The 16166-nt window shown below is 37.2% G+C and overlaps 1 protein-coding gene across 4 annotated transcripts in view; it reads right to left on the bottom strand.

The window, feature by feature from the left end:
- Positions 1–16166, bottom strand: part of NSUN3 (NOP2/Sun RNA methyltransferase 3) — a 449969-nt gene that overhangs the window by 383227 nt on the left and 50576 nt on the right. The window contains exon 6 of one of the 4 annotated variants that reach the window (XM_026491477.4): positions 8490–10713. The exons of the other annotated variants lie outside the window; for them this stretch is intronic. Coding sequence (XP_026347262.1) covers positions 10443–10713 — 271 coding nt within the window. The 3' untranslated portion in view covers positions 8490–10442. Of the gene's footprint in view, positions 1–8489; positions 10714–16166 lie in introns of those variants that run through there. 4 annotated transcript variants of the gene reach the window in all.

Below are 16166 nucleotides of genomic sequence, written 5' to 3' on the forward strand. Positions count from 1 at the left end.
CACCTCAGAGAAGATTTTATATTTATGGGAGGTTGCTGGTTCCATAAGATTGGGAAAAGAAATAATAAATAACTAATTGTATGTTTGCTTTTAAAACTTTAGATGATACCAGTAATAACTTCATTTACTGTCTGTCCTTTTACTACAAGCTAAGCAATGTTCGAAGTACTTACAAGTATTGTCTCATTCAGCTCTCACAAAAACCTATAAAATAGAAATTATTTTTGTTATTCTAATTTTACTGATGAGGTAAGATACTAAGAGGTTAATGCATTCCACAGTATGACCATTTTATCTGAAAAGGAGAAGAGCCATGTAGAAAATGAGGTAGGTGAAGGGAGACAGAGATATTTGCTGCAACTGATCATAGAACTCAGCTATGTTTCTCAGCACCCAAGACAAAATGGGAAATAACCTGATTTCCACTGTCTTCCTAATCTGAAAACACTCACTGAAATCTAAGAAAAATTCATAATTAGGGTCCTTACATGGGAAGGATTTTGAATACTATAGTATACTATGTCTTATATAAGATTTTTAAAAAGTGTTCTGAAATTAACTTTTAAACCAAGAACAAAACAGTATATTGAAGTTCTGTGAAGGCATGTAGAAGTGAATTAATATAGTACTGTTATGTATCTTTTTACTTAACTTGACACAGCAGGAATGGCTGGTTAGCAGTTTCTTCAAACCACAGATCACAAACCATTCCTGGGTCATGAAATCAACCAAGTGAGTCACAGGCAGTTTTTTTTTTTTTTTTTTTTTTTTAATTATACGGACATATGGAGTGCCTGGGTGGCTCAGTGGGTTGAGCATCTGACTCTTGATTTTGGCTCAGGTCATAGTCTCAGGGTCCTGAGATTAAACCCCATGTCGGGCTCCTCACTCAGTGGGGAGTTTGCTGGAGATTCTCTCTCTTCCTCTCCCTCTGTCCAGCCCTCCTGCTCTTTCTCTATCTCTTTCTCAAATAAATAAATAAAAATAAAATAAAAATTGTACATATATATATAGATATAGATATATGAGAAGGGGTACATTTCAAGTTCAAAAATAAATACAAGCATATCTGGGAGATATTGTGGGGTTGGTTCCAGACCACTGAAATAAAAAAGAATAGCACACTAAGGAGCCAAATGGTTTTTTGGTTTCACAGTGCATATAAAAGTTATGTTTACACTCTACCATAGTCAATTAAGTGTGCAATAGTATTATATTTTCTTAAAAACAATGTATTTGTGATATATATATATATGTATACACAAACACAATGGAATATTATTTAGCTATAAAAAAAGAATGAAATCGTGCCCTCTGCGAAGACATGGATGGAGCTAAGCAAAATAAGTCAGGGAAAGACAAACACCATGATTTCACTCATATGTGGAATTTAAGAAACAAATGAACAAAGAGAGAAAAAAGAGAGAGAGAGAGAGACAAACCAAGAAACAGACTCTTAACTATAGAGAACAAACTGATGGCTTGTTCAAGAGGTTTGTTCAAGTCAAGATGGTTTGTTCAAGTCAAGAGGACACTTGAACATGTGGTGAGAAAGTAGCCACCTGGGGCTCCTGGATGGCTCAGCCAATTAAGCATCTGCCTTTGACTCAGGTCAGGATCCTAGGGTCCTGGGATTGAGCCCCACATGTTGGGCTTCCTGCTCAGTGGGGAACCTGCTTCTCCCTCTCCTTCTCTCTGTCTTTGTTTCTCTCTCAAATAAATAAATAAATAAATCTTAAAAAAAAAAAAAAAAAAAGTAGCCACCTGTAAGCCTAGAAAAGAGTCCTCGGAAAGAAACTACCTTGGGGCACCTGGCTGGCTCAGGAAGTAGAGTGTGCAACTCTTGATCTTGGGGTTGTGAGTTTGAGTCCCACTTTGGGTTTAGAGATTACTTAAACATAAAATCTTAAAAGAAAAAAATAGAATGTAGGCATACTCTGTATTATCTGAATGGTCACAATAAGATTCTAGTGCTTAAGGTAGTTCTGTTATTAAGTTAAAATTAAGCAGTACTGTTTTAATATCTGTGACATAACTTAAGAACCCTAGGGGCGCCTGGGTGGTGCAGTCGTTAAGCATCTGCCTTCGGCTCAGGGCGTGATCCCAGCGTTCTGGGATCGAGCCCCACATCAGGCTCCTCCGCTGGGAGCCTGCTTCTTCCTCTTCCACTCCCCCTGCTTGTGTTCCCTCTCTCACTGGCTGTCTCTGTCAAATAAATAAATAAAATCTTAAAAAAAAAAAAAAAAAAGAACCCTGAAGGTGTTCTTAATATATAAATTCTGTATTCATTAAAAGTTGGAGACAAACGGCATCATAGAACACACAAAAATAAGGTTTTTCTTTAGTACAAATAGAGAAAATTGGTGGAAGAAATTAATTGTTGCATGATAGCCAAGATAGGCTGAACTCCAAAGCCCCTACACCTTAACAGTTAATACCACACTCAGATTTCAAGTGACGAAACTATTTCAACAGAACAGTATGCTATGTTTAATAATTAATGTTATTTGTTTCAACTCCATTTTTCAACTGTTTAAATCTTTATAGGGTTTGTGGATTTTAGAGTTGTGTAAAACAATTTGTATACAGAATTTTATATACTGTTCTATTTTTCTACGATTTTTACTTATTTACTTGAGAGAGAGAGAGCTTGCACAATTGAGGGGAAGGGCAGAGGGAGATGGAGAAGCAGACCTCCCGCCCCCCCCCAGATGAGCAGGGAGCCCAATGTGGGGCTCGATCCTAAAACCCTGAGATGATGACCTGAGCTGATAGCAGACAATTAATTGAGCCATCCAGGTGCCCCTATACACTGTTCTATTTTAAAATAAATAAGAAAACATTTTAGCCTCAGAAAATATTTTTGCTCTTTAAAAAGGGGGCTCTCATTATGAAAGTTTGAGATACATTAGAGTGAAAAATGTCATGTTTTGGTTTTCTACAAAAAAGAAATAGAAACAACCAGGCTTTCTGGCATCTTGGCTTTACAGAAATGCCAGTTTAGCAAAATGAATGTAACTGCCAAGAATATGAACTAACATGGACAGTCGTCCTCTTCAACCAGGCTCTCCTTCTCCTGTCTGCTTCTCCTTTGTCAGATGCTTTGCCTACTCAGAACTTACTCTTCCTTTTATCAACTCCTCTTAGACTATTTTGGTTCACTACCATCTAATTTCTCTCTTGACTTTAGTACACAATATTAGCCCTTTACCTCAATCTCAGTTTCAGGTCAGAGAACTTTATAAAAGAGAAGAAACTGGACTAAATAAAATAACAAGTATGTAAATACTTAGAACAATGCCTGCAATATTGTAATGGCTCAAAACATACTCACTTCCCTTAGAGATAATCTATTTTACTTTAAAAATTAGGCAACCAAGATTTAGAAAGTTAGAGACCTATTTAATGTTACAGATAAAGTTAAAGGTAGAAGTAGCTCTAAATCATACTAAAAAAACCCAACTCTGGAATAACTGGTAAGTTTATAGAGAGTAAGATTTTTCTATAGTTTCTGCAAGTGCCACTTTAATAATCTATTTTTGACTGTCCTTGATGTGCTGAAGTACAATTTCGTTTTCTATTTTAAGACATTCTCATCTGCTGTTCTGCCCTTGGATATTCCTTGTAGGTTTGAAGTATCCTCTAGAAGACAATTATGGATTTATCCACTGGCATTCCAAACTTATTATTGAGCCTATTTCATTTTAAAATTTTCCCACACTGTATGCATGCCTAAGCATGCTCATAATATAGCGGATTCTCTATTTAATTTACATCTCTCAGTCCAATGCACAAGCTTTTGAAAATGATTTGACTATTCTTACAATTCACTATGGAAAAACTCAGTATTGCAGCCTAAAATATGCCTTTATTGTTTTCAGATAAGAGTATAAGAACAAGAATACTATATTCTTAAAAATCTAGATCACTTTGAAAAAAAAAAAAAACAGTTCTCTAGTAGAACTCTAGCTAATTATAGACTGGGGACACTGGCAAGTTATTTAACAGATATCCCAAACAATAAGCTGGGACACTTCATACACTGTGGTATTAGGTTTCTTCAACATGAATATTCAAATTTTGATGAAGTTAATAAGGATGAATTTGTGTGTCTGTGTGTGTGTGTCTGTGTGTCTGTGTGTGTGTGAAAGAGTAAGAAAGAGAGAGATACAGATCTCAAAACAAGAGAACATAGCATGAAATACTAAGGGCTCAGATTTTATCCTATAGGCAACAGGGAGCCATTGAAGAATTTATTTTTTTTTAAGATTTATTTATTAGAGAGAGAGCATGAGCAGGAGTGGCATAGGGAGAGGGGAGAGAGAATCTCAAGCAGACTCCGTGCTGAGCACAGAGCCCGACTTGGGGCTCAATCTCACGACTCTGAGATCACAACCTAAGCCGAAACCAAAGAGTCAGAAGCATAACTGACTGTGTCATCCAGGCAGACCCCCCTCCTTTTTTTAAAGATCACTGAAGAATTTTAAGCAGGGTAATAGGAAGGGATTTTATTGTAGGAACAGAACTTGAGCAGCAATAGAGTGTGGATTGTGAACTGTGAGGCAGGAGGTAGGAAGATGAATTGGGGAGAAAATTCAATAGCCCAGGTGGCCTTAACTAAGGCAACACCAATGGTATTAAGAGAGAACGATAAAATAAGGCAAGACTTGGTTTTTAAAGAGAAAAACCGAAAACGGCTCCCAGGTTTCTAACTTTTAAGGCCAGATAGATGGTGGTGCTTCTAAATAAAATGAAGAGGAGTATGCATGAGGAAAGATTAAGAACATTCACTCTGACAGCCATAATTTTCTCAAGGAACTAGGAGGCAGGAGCCTCTTCTGAGAGAAAAGAGGAGAGTGCTTATATAGGACAGTTGTAGAAAATAGTGGAAGTTTGGAAAAGTCACTAATGGAAATGGAGAAGGAAGCTGGCCAAAGAATAGCCAAAGTTGTTGAGCGGTGTAAAAGTCCTAGGGGAGGCAGGGCAACATGAATCTGTAGCGAAATCAATCTGCACAGGTGTATGAATATGTAGTGACATCAGTCTACACTACTATATGGTTTTCTTTCTTTCCAAACAATGCTCAGCCATCCACGTATGACAGAAGCAGATGTAGGAACTACCAGGCTGATCCAGAGTTGCAATTTTAAGTGTCAGATGCCACAGAATCCAAAAGTATGAGGAGATAAAAGCACTGTCAGAAAAAAAGTATTAAGGCATCAACTATAGGGTTTAGGATAGATAGGGAAAGGAGACCACGAGAGAGGAATGGACAGTCTCAGAGGGAAAAAGGTTTAAAAACTACAAGTGTCAAGGAGATTGGACTGCAGTTTTAATGAGAGAGTAATAAAGCTGAAAGGATACAAGGTACTGAGATTAAATTTTCCTAAGTAGAGAAATTCTAGATCTGTGCTATCCGATATGGTAGCCAATAGCCACAGATGGCTACTTATATTTAAATTAATTAAAATATAATTTTAGTTCCTCTGTCACACTGGCCACATTTCAAGTGCTCAGTAGCCATGCTTGGCTACTATATTGTCCATATTTCACAAGGCAGATAAAACATTGCCATCAGGTAGAAAGCTCCATTGGAGAGTGTGCCTCTAGCTAACGCCAAGTTCTAGGAAATGCCCAAGAATGTGAGCTCCTGAAGATAATGAAGACAAAAGCCATTGAAAGAGAGGCAGTAAAAGAATCAGAAAGGTAGGGGCGCCTGGGTGGCTCAGTCATTAAGTGTCTGCCTTCGGCTCAGGGTGTAATCCCAGGGTTCACAACTTCTGGTTCACAACCACCTCTTGTGAAACTCCATCAACTTGCTTCACCCAACTCAATACTGTGGGGGTGAGAAAGGAACCTGTTAACTCTGTATGGTCAGGTTAACTAGGTAGTTGAAAATAATCTGTCTATGGGCACAGCTATAGCTTCATATAGACTATTTAACAGAGATTATCTATGGTAGACTATATGACAAAAGCAGTCTTTTTTTTATTGAAGAACACAGGTAGTTTGTATATATCTGCTCTGTTTATCAAACACATTTGCTATAATTTAGGACTTAAACTGAAGTTTTTTTTATAATCAAGTCAAGAAGGATATCTATCTGTGGAAATGTGGTATAGCTAGTTGGCTATTCATGACTATATCATATAGAACAATTTCCAGTAGCATTAGAGCTAATTGCCACCACCATGTCCCCTTTTCCTTTTTCTTAAAAGTTGCAGTTATGAGCTACAAGCCCACACTAATCCATCCCTACTAAAACAGTTCATGAGTCAGCACTGGCTCCTTGGTCTTCTCATTTCTCCACCCCTCACCCCAGTGATTAATGTAATGCCAGGAGGAAAAGGTTTACTGTTTTGGAAAGGTTGTTAATACTTTGTTTGGATGAGTAAATGAATAATCTTTCTCTCTATAACTTAGTAATTATAAGCTGGAATAAGCTCAGTCCCCTTTTCTATCACCAGTGCTAATCCCTCCAAACTTTGTCCATTGTTGTTAATACCTGCAATTGTACTCCTATTTGTTTTTCAGAACTAGGAAGAAACTGGGTCCTGCTTCTTATTTTTCAGTAGGCTATATGCCTTTAGTATCTGTTGATTCTGCTAGGTTGTACAGTTATTTGTGTGTAATAGCCTCTTCCATAGCAATATGCAGCAGAAAATCCCTTTTGACAAGCCATAGCAAGCTTAACTGAGTCTTGACGTATGCCATCAAGTAGCTTCCAGTGAGGCAGAAAGTCCTTCTTCTAAGGTAGCATATGCTTTCACCCAGTTTCAACATGACTATATGATCTCACATAACTAAGGAAATTACTTTCTTCATTTGTGAAAAGTTACAGAAAGGTATGGAGTTAATATTTGATTGAGCTAATTAAATTTTAAAGAGGTATGTGCTTTACCAGACTTTCTTCCTCCTTAGATTTAGTGAAACCTATTTTTTAAAAATCTGAGCATTAAATTACAGGTCAATTTTTTTAATTTTTTTTATTCTATTGTTTAATCATTCCCTAATGAGAATCCCAAGTCAATTCTTGTTAAATTTTCATTTTATTTTAAATGTCACACAGTAAGTGTTAATAGAAACTATAACGTTAAGATAGTATTTCTGATTCTCTCCCATTGACTTTGCAGCCTGACGCCATTCCAAATACTGACATTACTTTTAATGTTTTCAGGACAGATGCTGTTAGGGCTTTCAGCACAAGTAGTAGGTTATCAGGAGACATTAGTTAATTTGTGAACCTTCATCTGAATATCCTTCAGATACCCATGGGATCTGGGTGATATTATAACTTCAATGTCAGGCTGAAAAGTAACATCAGTAATGGGTACCATCCTTACTTACTCCCCAATGCAGCAATAAGGCAAGGAAAAGGAGATTGTAAACCATTGATCTGAACCATATAAATGGTTTGTGCTGTTATATTTGTCCCCAAAGTCAAATTTACCTAACACATAATACAAGTAGTCCCATTCAACTGCATCAAAGGACTTCTTTGCATCTAATAAAACTGTTGCTATTGGTTCCAATTTTCTCTTTGTATTCCAGATGAGTTGCATCAGCCTATGCAGATCATCTGATGCTTATCTTCCAGGTATAAAGCCTTCTTGGATGAGGGCCTATTAGATTTGTGATTACTTTATTTAGTCATATAGCAAGTGTTCTGGTACCTATTATTTTACACCTACTCACATTGTATAAAAGGATATTTTTCACAATACTGCTAAGGGAGTAACATGCAATCTTGAAGATGAGGCTATAAGGATACGTATAATAGGATAAAGGACTATAGGCTGCCTTGATTTCAAACCACAGATAATATCAAATGCTTTAAAAATTCAGTATAAACCATTTAAATGCATTACATTTATTCATAGTCTATTTCTGAAACTAGTAGCTATTCAGTGTGCTGAAGGCAGAGAGAAGTTAATGTGTTGGTAAGCAACCTAAACTTTTATAAAGCTATTTTGAAAGTAACTCAATGCCGCAGAAAGTAATATCAATTACTCCTTGCTTTTCAATTGACATTGCAAGGCTGCTCCAAATTTCTATCCTTCAGTTGAGCATCTACAAAGAAAAGGAAGGCACAGAGCACCTCCGTGGGAGATTTCTGGGAATTGCAATCACAAGAAGTAGTTTAGAACACACATGGAAATACTGCAGTTTTTTTCCTCCCAAGAGTTGATTAACCCTTCAATGCTCTGTGACTAAAGAACTACATACAAGTGAAAACCTGAGTAATGGAGAATAAGGGAGGGCCAGCTGGTAATCCTGGGGGTTCCTATAATCTCTATCTTGTGAGACAGTATGGTATAGGGAGAAGGACCTGGTCTTTGGAGCTAGTTTTAATCTTGGCTCCACTCTTTACTTACCAGTGTAGCCTTGGCAAGCTACAAACAGCACTGAGCTAGGGTTTTCTCATTCATAAAAGGTGGTTATAATACTCACATAAGTTGTTTTAAAGATCAAAAAAGATAACATATGTATAAAAAACTTAATCAAATATTTAATGCTCCATAAATGCCAGCTGTTTCATTATAATTAATGTTAATAATAAAGGTATATATGTATCTATATTTGCATTTTTCAGTAATCATAGGAAGGTCAAATCCAATGGCATATTGAGTATTCAGATTAGGCTTCATGGCAGCATGTTGGAAAAATAATGACATTCAACAAAGTGTACTGTGAAAATTTACTTTGTGATTAACCTACACAGAATAAATGCACTTTTTAACCTACAGTATCTGAAGACAAGGTTTTATTTTTTTTAATTTTTTTAAAGATTTTATTTCTTTGAGAGGAGAGACAGAGATAACAAGCAGGGAGGAGAGGGAGAAGCAGGCTCCCACTGAGCAGGGAGCCCAACATGGGGCTCAATCCCTGGACCCTGGGATCACGACCTGAGCCGAAGGCAGAAGCTTAACCCACTGAGCTACTCAGGTGCCCCGTGAAGACAAGGTTTTAAACTGAAAAAACCAACAAATACAAACTTAAATAAATAAGTAAATAAATACATTTTCCATTATCATTAATTTTCTGTATTAATCCAGTATATTTCATTGAGTCCAAGAGATCCAGCTTTTTCTTTCCCAGCTATAAGAAACTGATTATATATGCTTGAAAAAAAGAAGTTCAGGAGAAAAGAGTCTCTAGTTTAAATATGCAGAATATAGTAAACAAATTCAAAAGGATTCAGCTTCAGCAGAATTTTCTATTTCCATAGTCAGTTTATTTTTTTTTAAGTTAATTTCCAAATAGATATTCTCTGTTGAAGTAAGCTACATAATTTTTCTTAATAGTTGGAAAAGTACCTTTGGACTCCAAGTGAAGCAATTTCTAGAGAAAATACATGATCCAAACCTGAAGCTCAAACCCTAAGTAGATATACTGAAATGTACACAATATTCCCAGGATATATGTAAACGAGGACAGCCACATAGTAAATGGTATTGGGTTTTGGTAATAGTATAATCCACTCTCATTAGGCATCTCCCTCTTGTGCATTAATACGTGACATCATACTCATATAACATTTCATAACGGAGTGAAATAAAAAGCCCCTCCAGATTGCAACTGTAAGATAATCAGATTCTGTAGTGCTCATTATGATTGCAATTATGTAACAAAACTCTCCAAATATAGTTCAGTTATTGCAGTTATTAATCATTCTGGTTTTGTTTCAAGTACTTGCTTTATAGCCTGCTGGATAGACTCCATTATTCTACAAGCTGAATGTCGAAAGTCAAACTTGTGCATGTGAATCTGCTGTTCTAACAGCCTTTCAACATAATTTACCCTTTCAATTTGTATTTGTGAATACAAAAAAAAGTGGAGAAATAAAGCTGGTGTCAATAGAGTCACTGACCTTTGCAGTAAACAGAAGATAGTCCTTAGTGGAAAACAACGTGGCAAATAAGAAATCTATTTTCTAGAACTAGAAATAGTGCCGCTTAAGAAGTTAGTCTCAGAATACTAATCAGTTCTTATGGAAAAAGGTGGGGGGGGGAATTCTGAAAGAATCTGTATATTTGATAAGGAGAAAAATTATAAAAGGACAGCCGAACGTGCATTTTTAAAGATTCAAAGCACCAACATCATGGATAGAGTGTATTCCTAAACATAAAACATATGCATAAAACTATATATTCTGATTAATTTAACTACAAAATGCCAACTAAGAGACAGCAGATTTATTATACAGAACAAACACCATCTGCAACACCTGAAACCAGTGCTATAGATATATTTCCAGGAGAAAAATACTACTGGAAAATTCTCAAGCCTATATTCTGAGATGCCAAGTATTAAATAAATAGGATTCCAAACAGACTCAGGGAAAATGACTCCATCATTATGTAAATGTTAACACCTAGAGAACCCAGAAAAATAAATATAATAATACACTGACATGGCTTACAAAATGCATATCACCAAATTCATGTAGTCCATGATTTCTTCAATTTGGCTACATACATTGGGCCCCAGGCTTTGCCCTTATCTGGAATCACCAAGAGTCCACATTCCTGGCCAGTGGGAGCAAATGTGAAGTCTTGGGAGCAAGTCCTTGCCATTTCCTTAATGTCCACAGGCATGATGTTCGTGTAGGAGTTTAAAATTTCACAGATGACATCTTGATTTTCTGCCTTGGAAAGTGTGCATGTAGAGTACACTAGTAACCCGCCAGGGCGTAAGGCCTTAATTGCAGACCTGTGTGTAATCAGGAAAATGGAGAAGTTTGGTTAGATGCAGGAAAAGGAAACTATGAGGTCAGAGGACAAGGAAGCTTACAATTGAAACTAACCTTACCATGACTTAGGCTGCAAAAACTCTGGATGTTTACTAGCCTTACAACTCTTTCTTCCTAATGTGTCCCTGGATGACTCCAAAAATGATAATCAGATCAATCAACATGGGAAAAACAGAGAATGTGTTTGGCTGATTCTTTGTTTTTTAAGGATAGTAGGATGGGGGTAGAACATGATTAATGGGTTTGTCTTTGAATATACCGAGTGGTGCTAATGAGTAGGTGGGAAGAAAACATCTGAACTTCGAGAAAGGAGTTAGGATTCAGTGATAGCTTAAGTCATGGGAGTAAATAGGATTTCCCCAGAAAAGAGCAAGAAAGTAAGTGGACTAGACACAGACACTAAGAGAATACCTATATTTAAAGGGAGACAAAACTCAGAAAGGAAATAACGAAGGCTTCACCTGATGACCGTGTAGCTTCGGGAAAAGATGGAAAGAAAGGTGTTTTTGTTTGTCTGTTTTGGCTCGGTTTTTTGTTTTTTTTTTTAGGGGAAGACTTGAACATATTTGTAAATGCAGATCCAGGAGAAGAACAGACCTATGGCTACAGACAGCAAATGGAGGAGTTAGCTTCAGAAAGAAGAGGTTCCAGCACTTCATCTGAAACAACATGGGAGCATGAATAGGGAACCAAGATGTTTTAAGGTAAATAAAAGTTCAAGATAGAAAGAAAGCCTTGATAATAAGAGTGCAGTGGGAGACAAGGTAATCTACCGAAAGAGAAAACTAGAAAAGTTTTAGTCCTGCTGCTGTGGTGATAACCCCTGAGTAATTACTACTCAAGGTTTTTTGGTTTGTCTGTTTGTATGTTTTTTAAGAATCATGTTCTAAAACCTCCACTGGATTTCAGTATACAGACAGCCCCATGTATTTTAACAACCTAGAGCACATGCCAATAACGGAGATTTATAATGAAGATACACATCATCAAAATAAGTTCACATTTTATTCCCTATGTTCAATTATTAAAGGACTGAAGAGTCCTAATTCAAGACAAACTGATCACAAAGTTTTCCTTCCTCAAAGATCCTTAGACATCTTGAAACATAAAGTGAAAAATATATACATGTATTTTTTAAGTACTAACTCAAAACAATAAAGTAAATAGGATAGAATTATTAACTAATAACAGATTTCAACCCATTTCTGAAAGATGATATGCAGACGGAGGAGCAGCAACAGCATCAAGAAAGTAGAGAGAGCCTCTCATGGTGAGGACAACAGCCACAGAGGACGTAACTTGACCTGGGGAACTACAGAGGAGTTTGGGAACTGGAAATGCCAGATACAATGTGATGGGAGTAAAAAGTGAAAACAAGGATATTAATTCAGAGCATATGTAAGAAACCATGGATTCCATACTACCATATATGGCAAGTCAGGTAGTCAGGTAAAAAGTCTGGAAGGTTTTTATCTAAGAAAGTTGAATAAATTATTTGGGGAGACCTAAGTCAGCCACTGTCATTATTTGCCCTCCGAAACCAAAGTCCTCCGCATTCTACCTTGAAGGGAGCCATGAGATTAAGTGCCAGCTCATCACAAAGTGACATCACTAGGCACAAACTTCCACCCCCAAAATAAATCTCCTAGTGTTTTATTGTCCCATTAAATAAAAATGTACAACCAAGGATTGCCAGATAATTTGGGGCGAGAAATGCTTAAGCAATGTGTAAGAGTAAGAACAAAATACACAAAAAAATGGCCTACGAAGAAACAGAAAATTCAGAAAACAAGAGACATAATAAGACCTACTAAATGCAAAAAGATCAGCAAAGATATAGCACCCATAAAACAATAACAGAATGCCATGGAACAGGACCAAGAAAAGGGCTCATACGAGTTAAATATATGTTTAACAAAATAAATAATATTTTGTAGAAGTGTTTAGAAGTTAAGGTTGAAGAAATTGTCCAAAAAAGTAGAAAAACAGATTGACTAAAAATGAGACACGTAAGATCAATCAAGTAGGTCCAAATTTCAATTAACATGAGTACAGGAAAGGTAATATAGAGGACTGGAACTGGGGGGACACTAAATCAATGAAATAATAAGAGAATTTTCCAGGGATAAAAGGAGTGTCCCAGATGAAAGAATTCATCAAGAGGCTAGAACACTCTTTATTATCAATTGAGCATCTATTATGTTGCTGGGCATTGTTCTAAATGTTAGGTATATATTAAAATAGAACAACAACAACAAAAAACTCCTTGCCTACATGAAGCTAACATTCTGGCTGGGGGAGACAGAATATAAAAAAAATAATAATATTGGGGCGCCTGGGTGGCACAGCGGTTAAGCGTCTGCCTTCGGCTCAGGGCGTGATCCCGGCGTTCTGGGATCGAGCCCCACATCAGGCTCCTCCGCTATGAGCCTGCTTCTTCCTCTCCCACTCCCCCTGCTTGTGTTCCCTCTCTCGCTGGCTGTCTCTCTCTGTCTAATAAATAAATAAAATCTTTAAAAATAATAATAATAATAATAATATTGACAGTAAGTTGTCATGAGCTAAATTGTGTCCTCCTCCCCTCCCCGAATTCATTTGCTGAATCCTAACCTTCAGTACTTCAGAATCTGATGGTATTTGGAAAATAGGATCTTTAAAGAGGAATTAAGTTAAAATGAAGTGGGCCCTACTCTAATATAACTGGTGTCTTGTAAAAAGGGGAATTTTGGACACACAGTTACAGAGGGAAGACCGTATGAAAACACAGGGAGACGACAGGTATCTACCAGCCAACCAGAGGCCTGAAGAAATCAACCCTGGGAACCTTGGTATCAGACTTCTAACCTCCAGAACTGTGAGAAAATAAACTTCTGTGATTTAAGACACTCAGTCTCTGGCAATTTAATACAAAGTATATACACACCAAAAGACAACTTGTGTGTATGTGTAAACATATACATATACACACATAAACATATATATACATATATATATACATATATATATATATGCACACACACACATATATGTATGTATGTGTGTGTGTATTTTTTCCTCACCAGACAATCCTCCTTCCAATTCTCTGAAAACACTGACTGCACGTCCAACAATTTAACTCAATTCTAACACTATTCACCTGGAGCTAGCATCAAATTCTACAGGTTAAGGGCTAAGCCCTACAAGGCTGCCTTTCAGAAGCCTATTGGAAGTTTAGGCCTCTGGTACTTCCGACTGAACTGCCATAAATTAAGGGTTCCCACAACCCCTGTCCTTGGGTTCAACAATTTGCTAGAACAGCTCTCAGAATTCAGGAAAAGAGTTTACTTACTAGATTACTGATTTATTATAAAAAGATACAATTCAGGAAAAGCCAGATGGAATGCATAGAACAAAGTATGGGAAAAGAGGTGCAGACTTGCTGTACCCTTTCCAGGCATGCCACCCTCCTAGCACCTCCTCACCAACCTGGAAGGCCCCCAAATCCCTTCAGTTAGGGTTTTTTATGGAGGCTTCATTAAGTAGGCATAACTGATTAAAACATTAGCCATTGGTGATTTAACTCATTCTCTCTGAAGGGGGAGGCAGAGGAGAGGGGTGCTGAAATCTCCAACCCTCTAATCACATGGTTGGTTCCCCTGACATCCTTAGAGGCTTTCCAAAAGCCACCTCATTAACATATACTAAGATGTGGTTGAGAAGTTTCTTATCAGTAACAAACGTTGCTCTTTCATATTAACAAAAAGCAAATATTATAATAAAAGATGTTCCTATCCCTCTTATCACTTAGGAAATTACAAGGGCTTTAGGAGCTCTAGCCCGTATCCAGCAAAAAGACCAAATATATCTTTACAACATCACAGTTTACATATATATATATATATATTTTTGCTTAGTGATAGATTTATGAAGAAAATTAAATCAAGATAACAGGATTAGAAGAGCTTGGATGGTGGGGGGGGGCAGAGAGTCAGATTACAATATTACATGGGGTAGTTAGAATAGGATGACATTTGAACAAAGACCTGAGGAAGTAAGGAAGTGGCCATGCAGATATCTGAGGGAAGAGCATTTCACACAAAAGGAATAGCCAGTGCAATGACCCTGAGGCATGTTCAAGGAAAGAAGAGCCAGTGTGGTTGGAGCAAGGTGGGGGGGGGGGGGCAGAATGAGATGAGATCAGAGACCCATAAGGAAGGGGTGTAGAAGGTCTTATATTAACACTGTAAGCACTTCAATCTTATAATGAATGAAAAACATCCATACTTAGATGCATTATTATTAACTTTAAAATTTCAAGAACAAAAGATGCTAAATGACCTCGGAAAGAAAAATGGGTCACCAATAAAGCTCCAGGGAACAGACTGGGATCAATGGCATAGCTCACTAGAAATTCTGGAAAAAAAGCAATTTAAAGTGGATGCTATTTACTGCCAAACTGTCAAATAAATATATAGGAGAAATACAGAAATGTTCAGATATCTGATGACTCAGAAATGTTACCTCTAGCAAAATGAGGAGGTAAATCAAGAAAGGGGAGAAATGTGATACTGAATGTAGTCAATGTAACATAGGAAAGCAGTGGAGGAAGGGAAATCCCAGAACAATAACTACTCAGAAGCCCCAGAGGTAACTACTCCAGATTAGAATGAGAGGGATATCTTTAGAAGGAAGTGAGAAGGGATACAAGAGATGAAATGCCTGAAAAGTGAGAAAACCTTGAAGATTTGGCATATGCAACTGGGCTGGGGCTGGGGGAAGGGAGAAAAAGAGGAGAAAGAGATTTTCCCATCAAATTTGACTGTAGGAACACTGTCCTTTCAGCACTTGATCGTAACACTGAACCAAAAGGAAATGCAATTCTAAGGTATCAGTTCATTCTGCAGTGAACAATATTTACAGTCAGAATCATTCCATAGACTGATCTTAGTAATGCTTCAGAACAGATCTGTACATCTCAGAAAGAATACTGTGGACCGGACAGTAAAGGTGCTGTTGTAAGCCACCATGAAGTGGGGAGGGAGAAATGGAAGGCAGGGTGGGACTGCAAACATTCTGATATCACAAAAAGAGAAACCAAGAGATACTGGGCTCATTATTTCAAAAAAGAATAAAGTTGGAAGTGTGTTCAGAGACCCATTCCACTACTAACAGAATAAGAAGGTAAATCTAAGCATGCAGTGCTAAGTTTCTGAACCGAATGAGGGAGAAACTGAGGATAGGGTAAGAACTCAGGGTGCAAGTGGGGTGAGGAGGTAAGGGAGGCACAGATGAGAGAAGCCCTAGCAAGAAGTCAGTAGTCAATGTCTAAAGTTGATAAATTAAAAAATAAAGGATAAACATACTAGTTAGAAGTTTGGGAGTAACATGCAGAATAGGTAAAGAACAGAAATAATCAGAAGTGGTTGCCTATAAG

The sequence above is a fragment of the Ursus arctos genome, unplaced genomic scaffold (assembly GCF_023065955.2).
Source record: "Ursus arctos isolate Adak ecotype North America unplaced genomic scaffold, UrsArc2.0 scaffold_4, whole genome shotgun sequence".
Taxonomy (NCBI): Eukaryota; Metazoa; Chordata; class Mammalia; order Carnivora; family Ursidae; genus Ursus; species Ursus arctos.